A 17,629-nucleotide genomic window follows, 5' to 3' on the forward strand; every position below is an offset into this window, starting at 1 on the left:
GGGTTAAATTATAAGTTGAAAAAAATTTGCCGTAAAACTTCAAAACGCTAGGTAGGTTCCGCGAGCCACAAACGCAGCAGCAACTCTACTACCGAAGTTAGACTGGGCTGGAGGCATCCTGGAAGGAGACCCCTTGCGCGCGCCCCGGCTCCCCTCTGCCCCGCCCCCAGCCAGAATACGTGCTGGGATTGGTCTCCGTGGTTCCGCCCCTGTCGATGACCCCGCCCCGCAAGACCCGCGGTGGGTGACCCGGAAGCGGTTGTGAGGCGCCGCCGCGCGGCCCAGCTCCCTTTTCCGGTCGGCGTGGTTTGGGAGCGCAACGTCCACGGTGCCCGGGCCTTCACCATGAGTGTCCCGGCGTTCATCGACATCAGCGAGGAAGACCAGGTGTGCTCCCGGGCCGCGGATGCCGCCAGGGTGGGAGGTGGGGGGAGACTCGGATGTGAGGGGGCGAGTCGGGGTTGAGCCCGGGCCAGGCGGGTGGAACGCTGCCCCGCGGAGCCAACCCCAGAGTCGAGAGCCGCGATTGTGTCCTCCGCATCCGGGAGTGGGCAGGCCGAGAGGCAGGGGCGCACGTTCCGGGCCTGGAGTTGCACCAGCCCGCCCGCCGGCCCTCCCAGCGCTGGTTCCCAGGCTCGACAGCCTACTTCCTGGTTGGCGTCGGGACTCTTGTAGTCACTTCTGTCTGTCGATACAGTACTTTCGACTCATGAGACGGGGATCTGCTTCCGTCCTCGAAATGCAGCCACATCCAGAGTGGGAGGTGGCGAATCTTCAGAAGGCATAAGCAGTTCAGGGAAAAATAATTTGGTACTAAAGATCAGGATGGCTTTACTACTATGTGACCGTAGGTAGACTGTATTTTATACTCTTACTTGAGCAAGAGTGAGAGTTCTGAAAGCATAACATCAGTTCCACCCCCAGACTTTTGAGGCATACACCTGGTGAACGGTCTTAATATTTTTAAGTTTCTGTTTGCTTTTTGGTATGTATGCGTGGGTAATGCTTCTCATTTTAAACGGAGAAGTCTCAAGTTCAAGTTTAACTAAGCTCGAAGGGAGTTTCTCGTTAATTTTGCAGAACTGAAAACTCTTCTCCGAAGTTTTAAGTGTTGTCATTCTGTAGTTTTCTGCTACTCTACTAACATGGAAATTTTGGTTTCAATAGAAGAGAAAACATTACTAGTCTAAGATAACTTTCAGACCTGAAGAGCAGAGTAAGGGAAAGAAAAATGGGGGGAAAAAGCTAGGGAAGGAGTTGAGCATTATTAGAAAAGATGTGGAAGGAAAAAAAGCCTATGATGAGGAATGGAATCAGGTTATCAACAATAGGCTATTAGATTACTGGGGGAAAAAAAGTTTGTTTTTGTTGTAAATGGAAAAGGGTTGTTGATGCAGGAAGTTTTGCCATTCTGTAAAGTAATTAGCCTCCAATTAAATCAATTTTTTAAAAAAGAAGTTTTGCCATTGATTATATTAAAGTGTCTTTTCTAGTTAGATTATGCTGCTGTTCTTGTTTCACCCTGTCCATTCCTTTTGGGTAAATAGATGATTGCCTCAGGAATTTAACTTCCATCAAGCTCTCGATTAGAGTAACCACCTGTGGCCAGTAGGGATGCCAGATGAAAACAGCAAAGTGTTGACTGAATAGTCTGCTTTGTGCATGCAAAGCAGAAAGTAAATAAATGCCTTTGGTGGGGGGGAGGGGAGCACCGTAGTATGTCTCCTTCATAGAGAAATATACAGTGATAGTTTAGTGCTATCTGAAATGGTGAGATTTGTTTTATGAAATCTTGTTTATAATACTAACTCATGTGAAGTTTCTGTGTTACCTGAAAAGATTGTGCCATCCGATCTGCAGGTTTCATATACTTAGGTAGCCAGACATAGCTGTGGGATTAGAAATGTGATGCCCGTATATGTGCTAATGGTGTCCCTACATCTCCATTTCAGTTCTTTATTATCTTAAACACTGTTTACATTCATGAATAGCTGCCATAAATCCAAGTCCTGAAAAGAATAAGTTATTAAATATTATGTGTGTGTTAGAGTAGGAAATGCCTAAATACTTGGATGTGGTACTATAGTTATGTGTTTATAGGTCCAGCAGTGCTTTCTGATCCAGGTATGCATAGATGCAATTTGATAGAAACATTATATTAAGGGCAACATTCAAAGGCATCTTCTTATTTTTGTATCTCTTACAGTGCTTATCTCAGATAGGTCCTCAAACATTTACTTAACAAATGATTACTCCCTTACCAGGGTAATGTCTGTAACTTTTAAAATTATCCGTGTTGCATAGACCTGAGAGCAGTAAAACTTCATTTCTTTAAAACAGATCGCTTATTCCCTTTCCCCACTTGCCCCCTCAAAAAGCTTGGGCTATGTTAGAAAGGCTTTTGCTGTATACTGAGAATCCAGCAGGATATATAGGTGATGTGAGAGACATTCTGGAGGTGATCAGTGTGGGGGTCATAATGGGTTTGTGTAGCTACTTGTTTGAAGTGAAGTGAAGTTGCTCAGTCGTGCCCGACTCTACGATCCCATGGACTATAGCCTACCAGCCTCCTCCGTCCATGGGATTCTCTAGGCAAGAATACTGGAGTGGGTTGCCATTGCCTTCTCCAGGAGATCTTCCCAACCCAGGGATTGAACCCAGGTCTCCCGCATTGTAGGCAGACGCTTTACCGTCTGAGCCCTTTGAGACTGATGGTGGATGAGCTAGCGGGGAGAAACTTTAACATAATTTAAAGTCATCATTAAACGTGATATTCACATTTTATTTATTAATTTTTTTAAGAAACAGGACAGAATGCTTTTAGAGCTTGCCTTTTGTAATTTATAGTTCATCTAATAGATATAGAGCAATCTTATTTGATTCAACAGGCTGCTGAGCTTCGTGCTTATTTGAAATCTAAAGGAGCTGAAATTTCAGAAGAGAACTCAGAAGGTGGCCTTCATGTAGATTTAGCTCAGATTATTGAAGCCTGTGATGTATGTCTGAAGGAAGATGATAAAGGTTTGTTTTTAAATTTTTTGTATTATTACTAATCATAGACGTACTTTTAAAACTTTGTTGTGAATTACATTTGTTTTGTTTTAGACCTTAGAACTTTAAAAGCGCCATTGTTTTTAATCTTTGCACACACTTTCAATTTATTCTCATCTGTTAAACCTGTGAAGTAAGCCTGTTTTGAGAAAACATTCACATCTGTTTTTTGAGTGTTATTGCACACAGTAAATACTGCTAATTTCAGAATGAACTAAAAAAATACGAATCTCTTCATAAGGTTTACATTATCAAATGGGATGCAGTTTCAGGTAATTGAAAAGTTAATTATTTGACTAATCCTCTATTTATTGAGATAAAATGGGAAATTTTGAAAATTAGGAGTCCTAAAATCTCAGGTTAAGGTTTGAGATTAAACTTGGCATATAATTAGTATCTTGGCAGTAAAGCTGAAACTGTATACTGTATGGAGGTGTGAATCAGTCTTCTGCTTTACTGGTTAAAAACCAGATCCTGGGTAGTAACTTCTTCCTCATTTAACAAAGTGTGGAAGTTGTTTTCTGAATGATAATGGTACAGCAGAGCTGGTTATTTTAAATTCATGTCTTCTCTGTTTTTTAGTTTTTTAAGTTTTATGTTCAGTGGTCTTTGGTATATTAAAATTCTGGAAATACATATTTAACTCGATATATTAAATATTATAGTATCACTGTTATGTCATCCATACACGTGTAGATGTTGAAAGTGTGATGAATAGCGTGGTATCCCTCCTGTTGATCCTGGAACCAGATAAGCAAGAAGGTCTGATTGAAAGCCTGTGTGAGAAACTGGTCAAATTTCGGGAAGGTGAACGTCCATCTCTGAGACTGCAGTTGTAAGTTAAGAACTGAAGGAGGCTCAGTTTTCCTATGGGATTTTCATGTTCCTGTCATTTATTGGTAAAAAGCAAGGAGTTTGTCATGTTACTATCGTTTATTTGTAAAAACAATTCTAGAACTTGACTCTCAGCTGTGGCTTATTGGTGGTGTGTCTTTGGGCTCCATTTCCCTCCTTGCAGTGTGATGTTCATAACAGTATCTGTGAAGTTTGTTGTCAGAGCGGATGGCCTCAATGCACTCACCACAGTCACTGATCTCAAGCACTGCTTTATTATTTGTTTACCAGGCTAAGCAACCTTTTCCATGGGATGGATAAGAATACTCCTGTAAGATATACAGTGTATTGCAGCCTCATTAAAGTGGCAGCATCTTGTGGGGCCATCCAGTATATTCCAACTGAGCTGGATCAAGTGAGTTATGATGTGGAATACTTGTTCTGCTTATAAGATATAAGCAAATATGTTCACCATGTCACTAAATTTTCTCCTTTTATCAATCTCGTTTTAGGTTAGAAAATGGATTTCTGACTGGAACCTCACCACTGAAAAAAAACACACCCTTTTAAGACTACTTTATGAGGCACTTGTGGATTGTAAGAAAAGGTATTCAGAATTAATGTACTGACTTAACAGGCAATATAAGTAGTTGGGACTGTTTTTTTAAAGACAAGTAGGATAAGTGCTTTTGGTCTTACTTTGTTCTCTAAGGAGTTGCTATAAATCTCTTTGTGTAAATTTCACCTACTAAATTAAAGATAACTGCCAAGTTTGAAATAGTTTTTCCCATCTTTAAACTTTCTAAAAAGCAAAACTTGCTTTCCTAAAACTGGTACAACTGTTAATCCCAAAGCTGTGTAACATTAGACTGAGTTATTTAATTAGACTAAGCTTTGATGTCTTAGTACAGGTAGTGCTATCACTTTTGTTTAATGGTGGTGAGGGTCTATCAGTCAGTTCCCCTTAGTCAGTTTCTCTTACATAACAGTGTCCCTGAGATGAAACTTTGCAATGAAAGTGAAAGAAAAGTGTTAGGCATTCAGTCGTGTCCGACTCTTGGCGAATCCGTTGACTGTAGCCTGCCAGGCTCCTCTGTCCATGGGATTTTCCAGGCAAGAATACTGGAGTGGGTTGCCACTTCCTTCTCCAGAGGATCTTCCCGACCCAGGGATCGAGCCCGGGTCTCCCACATTGCAGGCAGACGCTTCACCATCTGAGCTACCAAGGAAGCCCAGCTTTGCAATAGACTATACTAAATCTTATTGTGCTTTTGCAAGGTCTTGAGTTTCTAGGGCTTGTATTTAGCCCAGCAAACTGCATGACCCAAAGATTTATTCCTCAGCCAGTTATGGATGCAGCCAAATGATAGATTTGGCCCAGTTTTTAGAATCAGTATTGAAGGATAATCCTGCCATTTTGACCTAGCTTTTCAATTTCTCTTTTCACATAGTGGTTAAAAACTTTTAGAAGAAGTAATCAGTCTTCAGTTTAGTTTTATTGCACAATTTTTAGTGGCTTTCAGTGCTAGGGTGTTTCATATATTAGAGAAGAATAATAATAGTGATTATGTTAATGTAAGTTTTTACAGACCATTTACATTTAATAATACAAGAGAAAATTATATTTTTGTTGTGAAAGTTGCAGTGTTTTATTATAAAAGAAGTAAGCAGGGGATTTTGCATTAATACCCTATTTCATTCTGTATCAGTGGCTACTGTCTGTTACATGCTTGCACACTTGTGGCAGCATTCCAGCCAGTTGTCAGTAAGTTTTAAATAGTTTTATGTCAGACCATTTCAAAAGGGAGGGCATGAAAGCTACTGGAGAAGGAATCCGTATTTTAATATACACTATACAACCAGTCCATTCTAAAGGAGATCAGCCCTGGGTGTTCTTTGGAAGGACTGATGCTAAAGCTGAAACTCCAGTATTTTGGCCACCTTATGCGAAGAGTTGACTCATTGGAAAAGACTCTGATGCTGGGAGGGATTGGGGGCAGGAGGAGAAGGGGACGACAGGGGATGAGATGACTGGATAGCATCACCGACTCGATGGACTTGAGTTTGAATGAACTCCGGGAGTTGGTGATGGACAGGGAGGCCTGGCGTGCTGCAATTCATGGGGTTGCAAAGAGTCGGACATGACTGAGTGACTGAACTGAACTGATAAATGTGTAGGCAGTGGAATAAAACTCCTGGGATTTGAACCTTGGCCTTCCTACTGCTAGCTATGTGTTAGTTGCTCAGTCATGTCCAACTCTGCAGTCCCATGGATTGTAGCCTGCCAGGATCCTGTCCATGGAATTCTCTAGGCAAGAATAATAGAGTAAGTTGTCATTCCCTTCTCCAGGGGATCTTCCCAACCCGGGGAGCAAAGCCGGCTCTCCTGCATTACAGGCAGATTCTGTACCTTTAGGCTAGCTCTATGACCCTAAATAAATCTCTGTACCTCAATTTCCAGCTTCAAGGTGGAAATAATAGTAGTATGTACCTAATAGCATTATTGGAAAGATTAAATAAGATATACACGAAGCTCTTAAAACAGTGGTTTTATTATTAAGAAAGTTCTCAGTGAATATTAGATATTTTATTTCTGTCATTATTCTTTTCACTTTTTTCAAGCTCATCTTAAAAAATTAGTCTTTTTTTTTTTTCTGGTATAGTCATTTAAAATGATGTGTGTCATCGATGACTACTCATTGGGTGGTGTCTCTGATTGCTATTTAGTAGATCCTCAGTCTTTTATGCATAAAAAGGAAGTAACTAAGGTCACCTAATAAAGAATCCCAAAGCTAGTTCTCAGAGAAATTGAGATAGGACATCAGTACCCATCTGTCCTCTCCTAGACACACCCTAATGTTAACGTATTAAGAAATACCTGCAGCATTTGTCACAGGCCAGCATTCTTTCCCTGTTGAAACGCTTCCTTCAGTTGACTTCTGGGGCTTCTGTCTAGAGTCTTTGCTTCATTCACAACTCATTTGTGGCTCCCTCCCTCCCTCAGTTGTTGCCTCATTGGAAAGGCCTTCTTTGGCTTCTTTCTGTGAAAATAACAGCATTCCTCTACCCTTGCATTGCTTCCCCCCACCTTCCCTCTTTTATTATTGCTTCCATTGCACTTAATATTAACTGACCTACTATGTTTTAATGTTTATTATCTGTCAGTCCCCACCAGAATGTAAGTTTCACAAGGGCCTTAACTTGCTGTTCATTGCTAGGACAGTGTCTGACAAGAGTAGGCACTCAGTATATATGTGCCATGTGAAAGACTATTTCTGAAAAACGGACATGTTGCAAAAGCAGTAGACGTAAGCAGCAGTGACATAAGGCAGTATGAAGTGGTGCTTTATGGAACTACAGCGTGTATGCCCTTCCCAGGCTTTCAACCCAGCTTCTCTTCTGAACTTTAGGTCTTTAGGTTCAGCTGCTTTCCACCTGTTTCTAGTTGCGGCCTTGCCATGGTGGATCAGACAGTAAAGAATCCGCCTGCTATGTGGGAGACCTGGGTTCAGTCCCTGGATTGGGAGGAGTCCCTTGAGGGAGGGCATGGCAACACACTCCAGTTTTCTTGCCTGGAAAATCCCCATGGACAGAGGAGCCTGGTGGGCCACAGTCCGTGGGGTCACAAACAGTCAAACATGATTGCGTAGCACACATGGTTGCCTCAAACTCAGTATGACCAAAATGAATTTCCGTTTTCTCCCTCTGAATTAGTCTGTTTTCCTAGCTAGACATCTCAAAGTCATCTTCTGTTTATTCTATTTGCAGTGATTTTGTGAAACAAAAATTTCAGCATGTCATTCTTCAGGTTTACATTTTCTTTAGGGCACAGTACAAAATTCTTAGGATGATATAGAAGTTCTTTCTGACGTGGGCTTCCATTTATTGCTGTAGTGTGACTTGGCGAATGTGACAATAATCTCGCCATTTTTATATGGTGCAGTGAAAAGCTGCAAAAAACTTTGCTTTCTCTATATAGACACTCCCTCGGTCCATTTCTCTCCTCCTTTCTTTTATGCACACCCACCCACATACTCTTCCTCTTGGTTATCATACTCTATAGACAGTGAACTGTGTCAGATACAAAAGCCCCATGCTCTTTCCCAGTCTGGACCAGAGAGGCTGGTACTTGTTCTTGTATGGTCTACAAGCTGAGAATGGTTTTTACATTTTTAACTGATTGATTGGGGTCAGGGTGGGGCGTCAAAAAAAGGCTATTTCTTGAAATGTGGCCATATGAAATGCAAATTTCAGTATCCATAAAATTTTATTGGAACATGCCCATATTTACATTTTTATGTATTATCTATGTCTGCTTTCGCCAAGATTTGAATAGTTGAGGTAGAGACTGTGACCTCTAAAGCCTAAAACATTTATTGCCTGGTGCTTCGTGGAAAGGTGCCCTCTGTTTGGTCTAGACCCACACTCAGCTCCTTCACTCTGCCTGAACTGCTCCTCCCGTACTTACAGTGCCCTCCACTTATCATGGCACTTCACACCCTCAGCTAAGAGGCTTACGAGGATGTGGGCTCAGTGAGGGCTCCCCAGGTGGTGCAGTGGTAAAGAGTCCACCTACCAGTGCAGGAGACACAAGAGACGTGGGTTTGATCCCTGAGTTGGGAAGATCCCTTAGAGAAGGGAATGGCAGCCCACTCCAGAATCTTTGCCTGGGAAATCCCATGGACAGAGGAGCCTGGCGGGCTACAGTCCATGGGGTTGCAATAGAGTTGGACACGCCTTGGTGACTATACCACAAAGCAGTAAAGGCTCAGGCAAGGTTAGGACCTTGTCTGTCCACCATTGCATTCCCACGGTGTTGGGCAGTGATGGGCCCTCAGTCGGTGAATGCTCCCCATGCTTAGGGAACTAGGAGAGGATAGTTATTTAAACTCTATAGATTTCTGTCATGCTGCTGCTTTAAGATTTGGTTTTTGCCTAGTACACAGAAAATGGTCATTTTGTTGTTGTTCTTGCCTCTTGGGAGTTACCTCGCCCTCTTAGTAAGAAATGCTTACACTTATTGATGTCTCCTTCATGATTTTATTCATATTGGTGGTTGATGAGTGCAAACTGTGTGACACCTTCTGAGGCCTTATTATATGTCAGATACTCTGCTCTTTAAATGGACTATTTGATCTTTGTGAATTCAGATTTTCTTTAATAAGATGTATTCAACTGAAGTATACTATGGCTGTTAAAACTGGAAAGTGTGCCCATGCTTGCAGTGTATCACCGGATAGTAATTTGTTTAAATTGGAGGGTAATTGTTTTACAGTGTTGTCTCTGCTGTGCAACATGAATTCAGCCATAAGTATATATATATGTCCCCTCCCTTGTGAGCCTTCCTCCCACTCCCCCCCCCACAAGGTAATATATTTGAACCTTAGTTTCGTGGGAAGTTTTAGAATGTCATTTAACTTTTAAAAAATAAATAGTATAGCTCTTACTGATTTTATCCAGGTTGAATCCAGACATAGGGAGAAGAGAAAGGTTTTTAGCAAATGAAAAGGGTGTTTCTCCTACTTAGCAAACTGAAGCTTTCTATAACTGGCTGAAGATTTCATCAGTTTAAAAGAAGAAATAAAGGGTGAAGATAAACATTTTCTAAGTTCAGATTGAGTTGATGCTTTTAATTATTTTGTGCTTTTCACTGCAGTCAAAATTGATCATATAATTCTGGGGGTGATTTAATTGGAAGGGTGTCATTGGTGGAGTTATTTAAATATCTGGTGTTGGCTCAGGTTCAGCTGTACTATTCTCAGACAAAAAACTTTTTTCTCCTCTAGGGCTTTTTATAGGTTGTCTTCTCTACCTGGAGTCACCCAGCCCCAGCCTTCCACCTCCAACCAATACTCTTCATAGCCAATTATTTTAGATCCTTCAGATCTCAGCTTATGTGTCATTTCCTCAGAGAGAGCCTTTCCCTGCTCATTCTGTATGAAATAGCCTCCTCTTTGCTCTCTCAACTCTTATTACTGTATAACATCACCATTTTCCTTTTATGGCACGTTAATTGTTATTTTTCCTTAGTTGTTTCTCTTTCCTACTAAAAGGAAAGTTCCATGATTTTCCATAGAGAAGAACTGTGTCTCTGAGTCACCAATGTATATGTATCATCAGCCCGGTATTGGCACTTAGTAAATATTTTTGAATGAATGAATGGCAGTAATGATACTCTGAAGTTCCTAAAGTTGTATTTCTTTTTAGTGATGCCGCATCAAAAGTTATGGTGGAATTGTTAGGCAGTTACACGGAGGACAATGCTTCCCAGGCTCGAGTTGATGCCCACAGGTAATGTTTAACATGGTGTTCCAGTGATGGCTGTCGTCGTTGGGGCAGAGGGAAGCTACAGTATTCGGTCATATAGTGGAGGTTATGCTTGCATCCACCTGTGATCCAAAGCCATTTGATAGCACGTGCTCCATGATGATTCTAATGTAGCTACCAAAATTCAAGATTTGGTATTGAAAGAACCATAGAATGCATGTGAAATAGCCATATAGTGTTTGCTATTTGGGGTATTCCTGCAGTTGGGGTTCCCAACCTGAATAGTAGAACCTGATCTTGGTTTGATTTTACCTTAATATTACGGAATGTTGATGGGGAAAGGTTGGATTTTTATAAAAATTAACTTATTGCTAATGAGAACTGTTTCAAGCAGTTTTAGGTCTATTTAGTAGCGGTAAGAGTAGGATCAGTTTTTTAGCTCTATGGAATGGAAATTGGTAATTTCTTCATAGGGTTATTGCTTCCCAAGAACTTGTATATAATGGATGTTGGTAGAAAGGGTAGTTAGTGGAAAAGATCGTCGTTGACTCAGGTTAGAATGCCTGCATACAAATACTGGACCACTTAATTAGCCCTTAAAACCAGGCAAGTTCTTTTCTGAGCTTGTTTCATCTTTGGTAAAGTGGGCTTGATAATACTCTTTAAGTGTCTCGAGGTGCTGTGAGGATGAAATGAGATAATACATGTCAAAGCACTTAATGTCTGACATAAATGGTAAAATACTGCTATTTTATTCTTTGGTTATTTTGGTGGTGCTTTCTCTTCAACTATGTTTTTGTCTGAATAATTTTGTTATAACAGGCATCACTGATCAATTTATTGGCCTGTTTTAACCCCAGTTTTGTAAATTTTTTTATGCCATGTATATTGAACTCTTAGATATTTCACTTAATTGAATATATTTTGCAATCTGCAAAGGTAGTGAAATGTACCTGAATTTCAAGACTCTGAGCTTTATTTTGTTTTCTAATTAAGGTGTATTGTGCGAGCATTGAAAGATCCAAATGCATTCCTTTTTGACCATCTTCTTACTTTAAAACCAGTCAAGTTTTTGGAAGGCGAGCTTATTCATGATGTAAGTAGTTTATCCTTATTGTGAAAAGTGTTTTCTCCTAAATCTAACACACCGAACCCAGAACTCTTTGTATTAATGGACACAACTCAGAGAAATCTAGAAAGAGAACTGTTTATTCATTTTTTATCAGGAACAGACTAAAATTTAGGACTAACATTTAGCTTTTCTCCACTGTTGAACACTCCTGTTCTTCTTTTCTTTCCTTCATTTTCTCCATTATGAACCTAGAGAATACAGATTTCTTCATATTATATAGTGTCAGCTAGCCCCCAATTAGGAAAGTAAGTCTGATACTTAAAAACACGTGAATGTACTTTTCTAGTTATAAATACATTACAGATTATTTTCTATTAGTACTACGTCATTACTGCCATCTTTTGGGGTAAATCGTTTAAAGCTCATTGTATTTACTGATTCTTTCATCTTAAGTGAATTTGATGAAAGCAGATTTACATAGTAATTTGATCAAACAGATTGAATATAGAGTCTCCTTGCTGGGAGTCAGTGTCTTAAATAGCTAGTATAAATCTTGATTCTATATTGAATACTGTCTTTTTTTTTTTTTTTATAGCTTTTAACCATTTTTGTGAGTGCTAAATTGGCATCATATGTCAAGTTTTATCAGAATAATAAAGACTTCATTGATTCACTTGGTAAGTTTTGGGGATTATTCTTTGGAGGGATAGGGAGAGATAGGAATGTATGATCCAGAAAAATAGGATCATGGCCTTATGTGTAGATTACCCTAACCAGTGGTGTATCTTATTCCTTAGATGCATGGTGATTTAAATTTTTGGTACTTCTTTTAAAAAGCCACAGTCACATAATTGTAGCAGTAGCTTTTTTCCTTCTGATACAGTCTTTTACACTTGGTTCTCCATCACTGCCCCAATGAACAAAGTATACTGTATTCCTAAGCAGATCTAAGTGAAGCTATAGATGAAGTTAGAAGTGGAGTTATGGTGATTTTTGTGTGACAGTTTGTTGAAGACAGCATAGTAAGTTTAAGCTTTGTGATTTTTATCTTGAAGTTTTCTTTCTAGACCAGCAGAGTTCAGTAAATGTTGCTGAATTCTTACTCATCCTCATTGAGCAGATTGCACATATGTTCAGTGTTTTCTTTCTGGAGCATGTTTTTAACATGGCTAAAATTAAAAAGAGAAACCTTAGGAAATCTGTAAACAGGTTTAATTGTTCTAAAACTCCGTTTTTTAGAGAGTGAAGACAAATGAAGCTAAGGTGCTCAGTTTTTTTACTGGACGATGATCAGAACACAAAGGCCAGTTGTAATTTTCCATATTAAAATTGAATTTAGTCTTCCTGGTTGGTTGAAGTGTAGATAAAGAATACATTTATAATCTACTTTGATTATACTATTAGTCCTCAATTTGGTAATCATTAATTCCTGTCACCTATAACTTTTGTGCAGCCATTGGAATTAGGGAAGATTGAATTATTCTGAACATAATAAGGCGTTTGAAATACACCAAGATAAAGTAGATGCAAGTGTGTTTGTGTTCAGTGCTTTGCCAGGTGCACTAGACCCAGAAAACCACATTCTGTCCCAGTTAATTTGTTTTGTGGCATGAAGCTATGTGATGGAATGTTAATGTCAGCAACCTCTTTATTTACGCACCAAAGAAAAAGGAGTAGTAATTAACACTTTGACACTCCCCCATTGATGTGTAATTGACTGTTTCAAAGGAGCACTGGTTCATAAGCTATTGCATGCATTAAAATTACGTTTTCTATATTGCAGCATTTTAAGACAGGGGTCAGTGACAATGCAGAAATTGCTCAATGATGCACATTTTTTTATTACTGCATTAAGGTTTTGACATATTAGTAATGAATAAATGTTTCCATAAAATTAGATTTTTTTATAACTTTAAAATTGAAATATGACACACAACACTGTGACTTCCTCGTTGAAGGTAATCTACTTTCATGAAACAAAGCACAGCTTTCTACAAGTCTTTAACTCATACTTTACTGGCTTAATAATTTGATTTTGAGAACAAGAATCCTAAAGGCTTTAAATTTGGTTCTTTGTTTTAAACATCAATTTGAAGTGTTTTTAAATGCAGATTTCCATGAGTTAGATCACGGTTTTACATAATTCACTTGAGAAATAATCTTCCCTCTGATAAGTTTTTTGATTTATGGTAATCTTGTAACTGCACAAGGAGTAGCAGTAAAATACATGAGTATTTTAAATTATATCTTAGAAATTTTAGGAATTTCTATCATTTTATCATAGTAAAAGAGGCCAATATGTATGTCCATAGAACTGGTAATGTTAAGGAATTTTCTTGTATTGACAGATATTGTATACAAATAAACTTTGTATTAGTTCTCTGTGATAGGAAAAACATAACAATTTCTGTGTAAACCACAAATCAGATTCCCTGTTTGGCCTTTTGTTTGTCACAATCTATGCAGATTAGCAATCATTTATTAGTAATTTGTTTGTCCACAACATCTTATTAAATGTTTATTTTTGGGTTTTAAATGTATTAAGATGTTATTACAGCTGAAAGTCTGGTTATAAATGTGTAGATTCCACAGGTGGCATCAGTTATTCTCAAAACACTTCGTTTTATTAACACTGACAACTTGGGCCAACAGTAGCACTATCTTGTGTCAACTGAATTGCCCTAACATGTCCACATGTAATCTAGTGTTGTCCAGTTGCTACCTTCTTGCTTCGGAAAGTTAATCAGCATCTAGTTTGCATTTGTTAATTAGGGTTAATGTGCACTAATTGATTTTTTGATGCTTGTAGATTTCCATTAAACCTGCTTAGCAATACTTACTTGGGTACCTCATTCATTTGAGTTATGATGATCATGTTTTTGTTGAATCAGTGCCAAATAGAAAGTCTGCATCATAATTACAGCTAATTAACAATTATGTCCTATATTAATGGGCTTCCCTAGTCTTCTGCTAATATTATGTTATAAATTTCAAATTTATTTATGGAGTACTTAGAACTTTTTTACCAGTACAAACTTGAGGCTCTTAATCACTAGAGAGTACCATTCGCTGAGTTTACATAATTTGAAAGTTCAGAGAAAAGGACTGTGTAAGTATTTCTAAATTAACTTTAGAAATGTTTTAAGAAATTAACATGAAATAGAGTAATCTGTGTTATAATTCAGCTTCTATTTAGGAATAGATAATTTGGGTATTCTGGATTTGTATATATTTGTATTTCTAGTTATTTTGTAAATGAACTTATTTTTTAGGCCTAGTACTGCCACTTTGTAACCAATAAGTAAGTCATTTAATCTCTTTACTCCTCAATTTTAATTTTTTTACAGAGAAAGGATGGGGACTAGGTAGTTTGCTCTTAGGTCTGACAATTGTTTGCGATCCGAATAATTATAATAATATTTCATTAGAAATTATAAGGCAAAATTTGAATTATTTGTAGTTTTCTACTTTTGCCTTAAAAAGAACAGGTATCACTATTACTTTATCTAGTACTAATCATTTTCAACCTGTAAATGTTAAATATACTTTTGCAGTTTGACTTTTAAGTATTAAATCCAAAGTGGCCTAAAGGGAAATTTAATGTTTTCATAACTGAATGTATGTTAACATATTTTAAAATTCCAAGCTTACCAGTATCACAGAAAACAGTAAGTATCAATGGATACAGAATCCTGTGTTTAAATGAAGAGCTTATTAGTAAAAATAAGTTTTAAGTAATTTAGTTAAATTAGAATGTTCTTTATGAAATGTATTTTGTATACTTTATCTCTTAAAATATATAAAATAAATATTAAAAATAGAAAATATACAAAATGTTTAGGGCCTAAAAATATCATTTTATAGCCTGATCTTAACATTGAATGTGTCACCTGTGGCACTGAAGCAGTAGGGAAACATAGTAATAGAAAAATAAGTTTAAATTCTCCACAATATGATTATAGGGTCAGTTTATGGTGTGCAAATACAAGAAGCTTTGTGAAAATTAACACTGTGACACAATTTTACACAGGAGTTATCATGCAGGGCTGTAATTAGTATGGATGCTTATCTGGCTTCACTACTGTTGTTTCTCAGGCCTACTACATGAACAGAATATGGCAAAAATGAGACTGCTTACTTTTATGGGAATGGCAGTGGAAAATAAAGAAATTTCTTTTGACACAATGCAACAAGAACTTCAGATTGGAGCTGATGATGTTGAAGCATTTGTTATTGATGGTAAGGCAATTGGAACATTTTCTTTTCTAGAATTTCTTTCTACCCTATGAAACATAAGATTTCTAATCTTGAAACTGAGTTTAGTAGTTGAGCAGATTATATTTGTAGTACTGTGAAAATTGAGTGGGATTATTCAGTAAGTTGCTATGTGGTTTTTTTTGGATAAGGAAATGGCAACCCACTGTAGTATTCTTGCCTGGAGAATTCCGTGGACGGAGAAACCTGTCAGGCTACCATCCATAGGGTCACAAAGGGTTGGACACAACTGAATGAGCACATGTGGTTTTTGGTGTGTATCTATTTCTTGAAGTCACGTAGAACAAAAGGCCTTTCGGGCAGAATATTGTAGTGGTTAAGAGCCTAGATTTTAGTATTAAACCTGTGTTTCAGACTGGGTCTTCGGCTGTGAAACTTGAATGTAGGAGTTAATTTGTGGTTGTGAAGATTAAATAAATTAATGCATGTGCCAGCTCGGTGCCTGGCACATAGTAAATGATCTGAAAATACTAACCATTATCACATTTTTGTGATTGGCCTAGGAATAGGACCTTCTTCAATAATTATATTGTGTGCTGTGCTTAGTCACATCCGACTCTTTGCAACCCCGTGGACTGAAGCCCAGCAAGCTCCTCTGTCCCATGAAATTTTCCAGGCAAGAAACTGGATTAGGTTGCCATTTCCTTCTCCAGAGGATATTCCCAACCCAGGGATCAAACCCATGTCTCTTGGGTCTCCTGTGTTGGCTGGGAAGCCTTAATAATTGCCTTATAAAGTGCAATGTAATTAGGATATTTTAAGATTAATAAAATGCACAGAACTATTGACATTGTTTCATTGGAATGCTCTTAAGTCTCAAACACTCCTATAATACCTTATTAAGAAACTTTCCCACCTCCTGTTTTGTGATTTCAGGAAGAACACTAGAATTCTTTCTGGAAATTTTTATGTGGTATTTAATACAGATTGGTGCAGCAAACCAGAGGACAAATATATGTGGCCTTCCTTTTGGTTGTATCATACTGCTGTGCTTCAAAGAGCCAGTTTGTAAAACAGTGTTGGGAAACTGTAAAGTTTTATTATGGCTTACTTGGTCACAGTTTCGTGCTTTTGGCTGTTTTTCCTTGGGAATTTTTCCATATAATAAGTCACGTAAAACATCTTTTTTCCAGCGGTAAGAACTAAAATGGTCTACTGCAAAATTGATCAAACCCAGAGAAAAGTTGTTGTCAGGTAAGACACTAATACTTTGCAGCATTTTGTAGAACAATTTATTCTATTTCACTTAAATGTTTATAGAGAACCAAGGTGGTGTTCTTATCAGTTGACTGTAGTTAAATAGTTCCTATTTATCATAATTTTATTAAAGTTCAGACTGAATGTGATTAGCTTATTTAATGAAAGAGTCCTATTTTCCAGCACATTTCATTTAATGGCTCAGCACTGGCTAGAATACTAATGACTTCTGTGTCTGGTTTATGTAGTTCAGGAAAATAGATGGTTTAGGATTAGTGTGAATAGTGAAAGTCACTCAGTTGTGTCCAACTCTTTGCGACCCCATGAACTATACAGTCCATGGAACTCTCCAGGCCAGAATACTGGAGTGGGTAGCCTTTCCCTTCTCCAGGGGATCTTCCCAACCCAGGAATTGAACCCAGGTCTCTGATATTGCAGGCAGATTCTTTACCAGCTGAGCCACAAGGGAAGCCCAGTTTAGGATTAGTATGGCAAATAAAGGTTTTTTTGTTTTGTTTTAAAAAAGCTTCTAATCGTTTTTACAACTCTATATTGTCTCCTATATATATTTAGCCTTGCTGTTTTAACTAGATACAAGTGTATTATATTATAAAAGAATACCAAAGGACCAAAGGTTGACTAATAACTTTGTTTTTAATTTTTCCAGTCATAGCACACATCGGACATTTGGAAAACAGCAGTGGCAACAACTCTATGACACACTGAATGCCTGGAAACAAAATTTGAACAAAGTGAAAAACAGCCTTTTGAGTCTTTCTGACACCTGAATTTTTATGCTGTATAATTTTGTTCTTTTTGGAAAATCGAAATCATAGTAAAACATAGGCTAAAATCTGACTACAGTCTGGACATTTATTGTCTCATATTTAAAAGAAATCACCATCTTCAGAGCATACAAAGTAATAAATGACA

At 38.1% G+C, this 17,629-nt stretch overlaps 1 protein-coding gene across 1 annotated transcript; it reads left to right on the forward strand.

The window, feature by feature from the left end:
* Positions 1–288: 288 nt before the first annotated feature.
* EIF3M (eukaryotic translation initiation factor 3 subunit M) lies at positions 289–17,554 on the forward strand. Its single transcript, XM_052652754.1, has 11 exons — positions 289–387; positions 2,889–3,021; positions 3,748–3,886; positions 4,177–4,300; positions 4,398–4,492; positions 10,093–10,176; positions 11,149–11,248; positions 11,820–11,901; positions 15,320–15,463; positions 16,633–16,693; positions 17,364–17,554. Exons 1-11 carry the CDS (start codon positions 346–348, stop codon positions 17,482–17,484), a joined length of 1,125 nt encoding a protein of 374 aa, XP_052508714.1. The 5' UTR covers positions 289–345; the 3' UTR covers positions 17,485–17,554.
* The last annotated feature ends 75 nt before the right edge of the window (positions 17,555–17,629 follow it).

Source organism: Budorcas taxicolor, chromosome 15 (assembly GCF_023091745.1).
Source record: "Budorcas taxicolor isolate Tak-1 chromosome 15, Takin1.1, whole genome shotgun sequence".
Lineage (NCBI taxonomy): Eukaryota > Metazoa > Chordata > Mammalia > Artiodactyla > Bovidae > Budorcas > Budorcas taxicolor.

Bases quoted from the DNA above. Each gene is read 5' to 3' on its own strand.
- EIF3M (XM_052652754.1), top strand. From the start codon at position 346: ATGAGTGTCCCGGCGTTCATCGACATCAGCGAGGAAGACCAG. The intron at 3,022-3,747 runs GTTTGTTTTTAA...ATACACGTGTAG, and splicing joins TCTGAAGGAAGATGATAAAG to ATGTTGAAAGTGTGATGAAT. The intron at 16,694-17,363 runs GTAAGACACTAA...TAATTTTTCCAG, and splicing joins CAGAGAAAAGTTGTTGTCAG to TCATAGCACACATCGGACAT.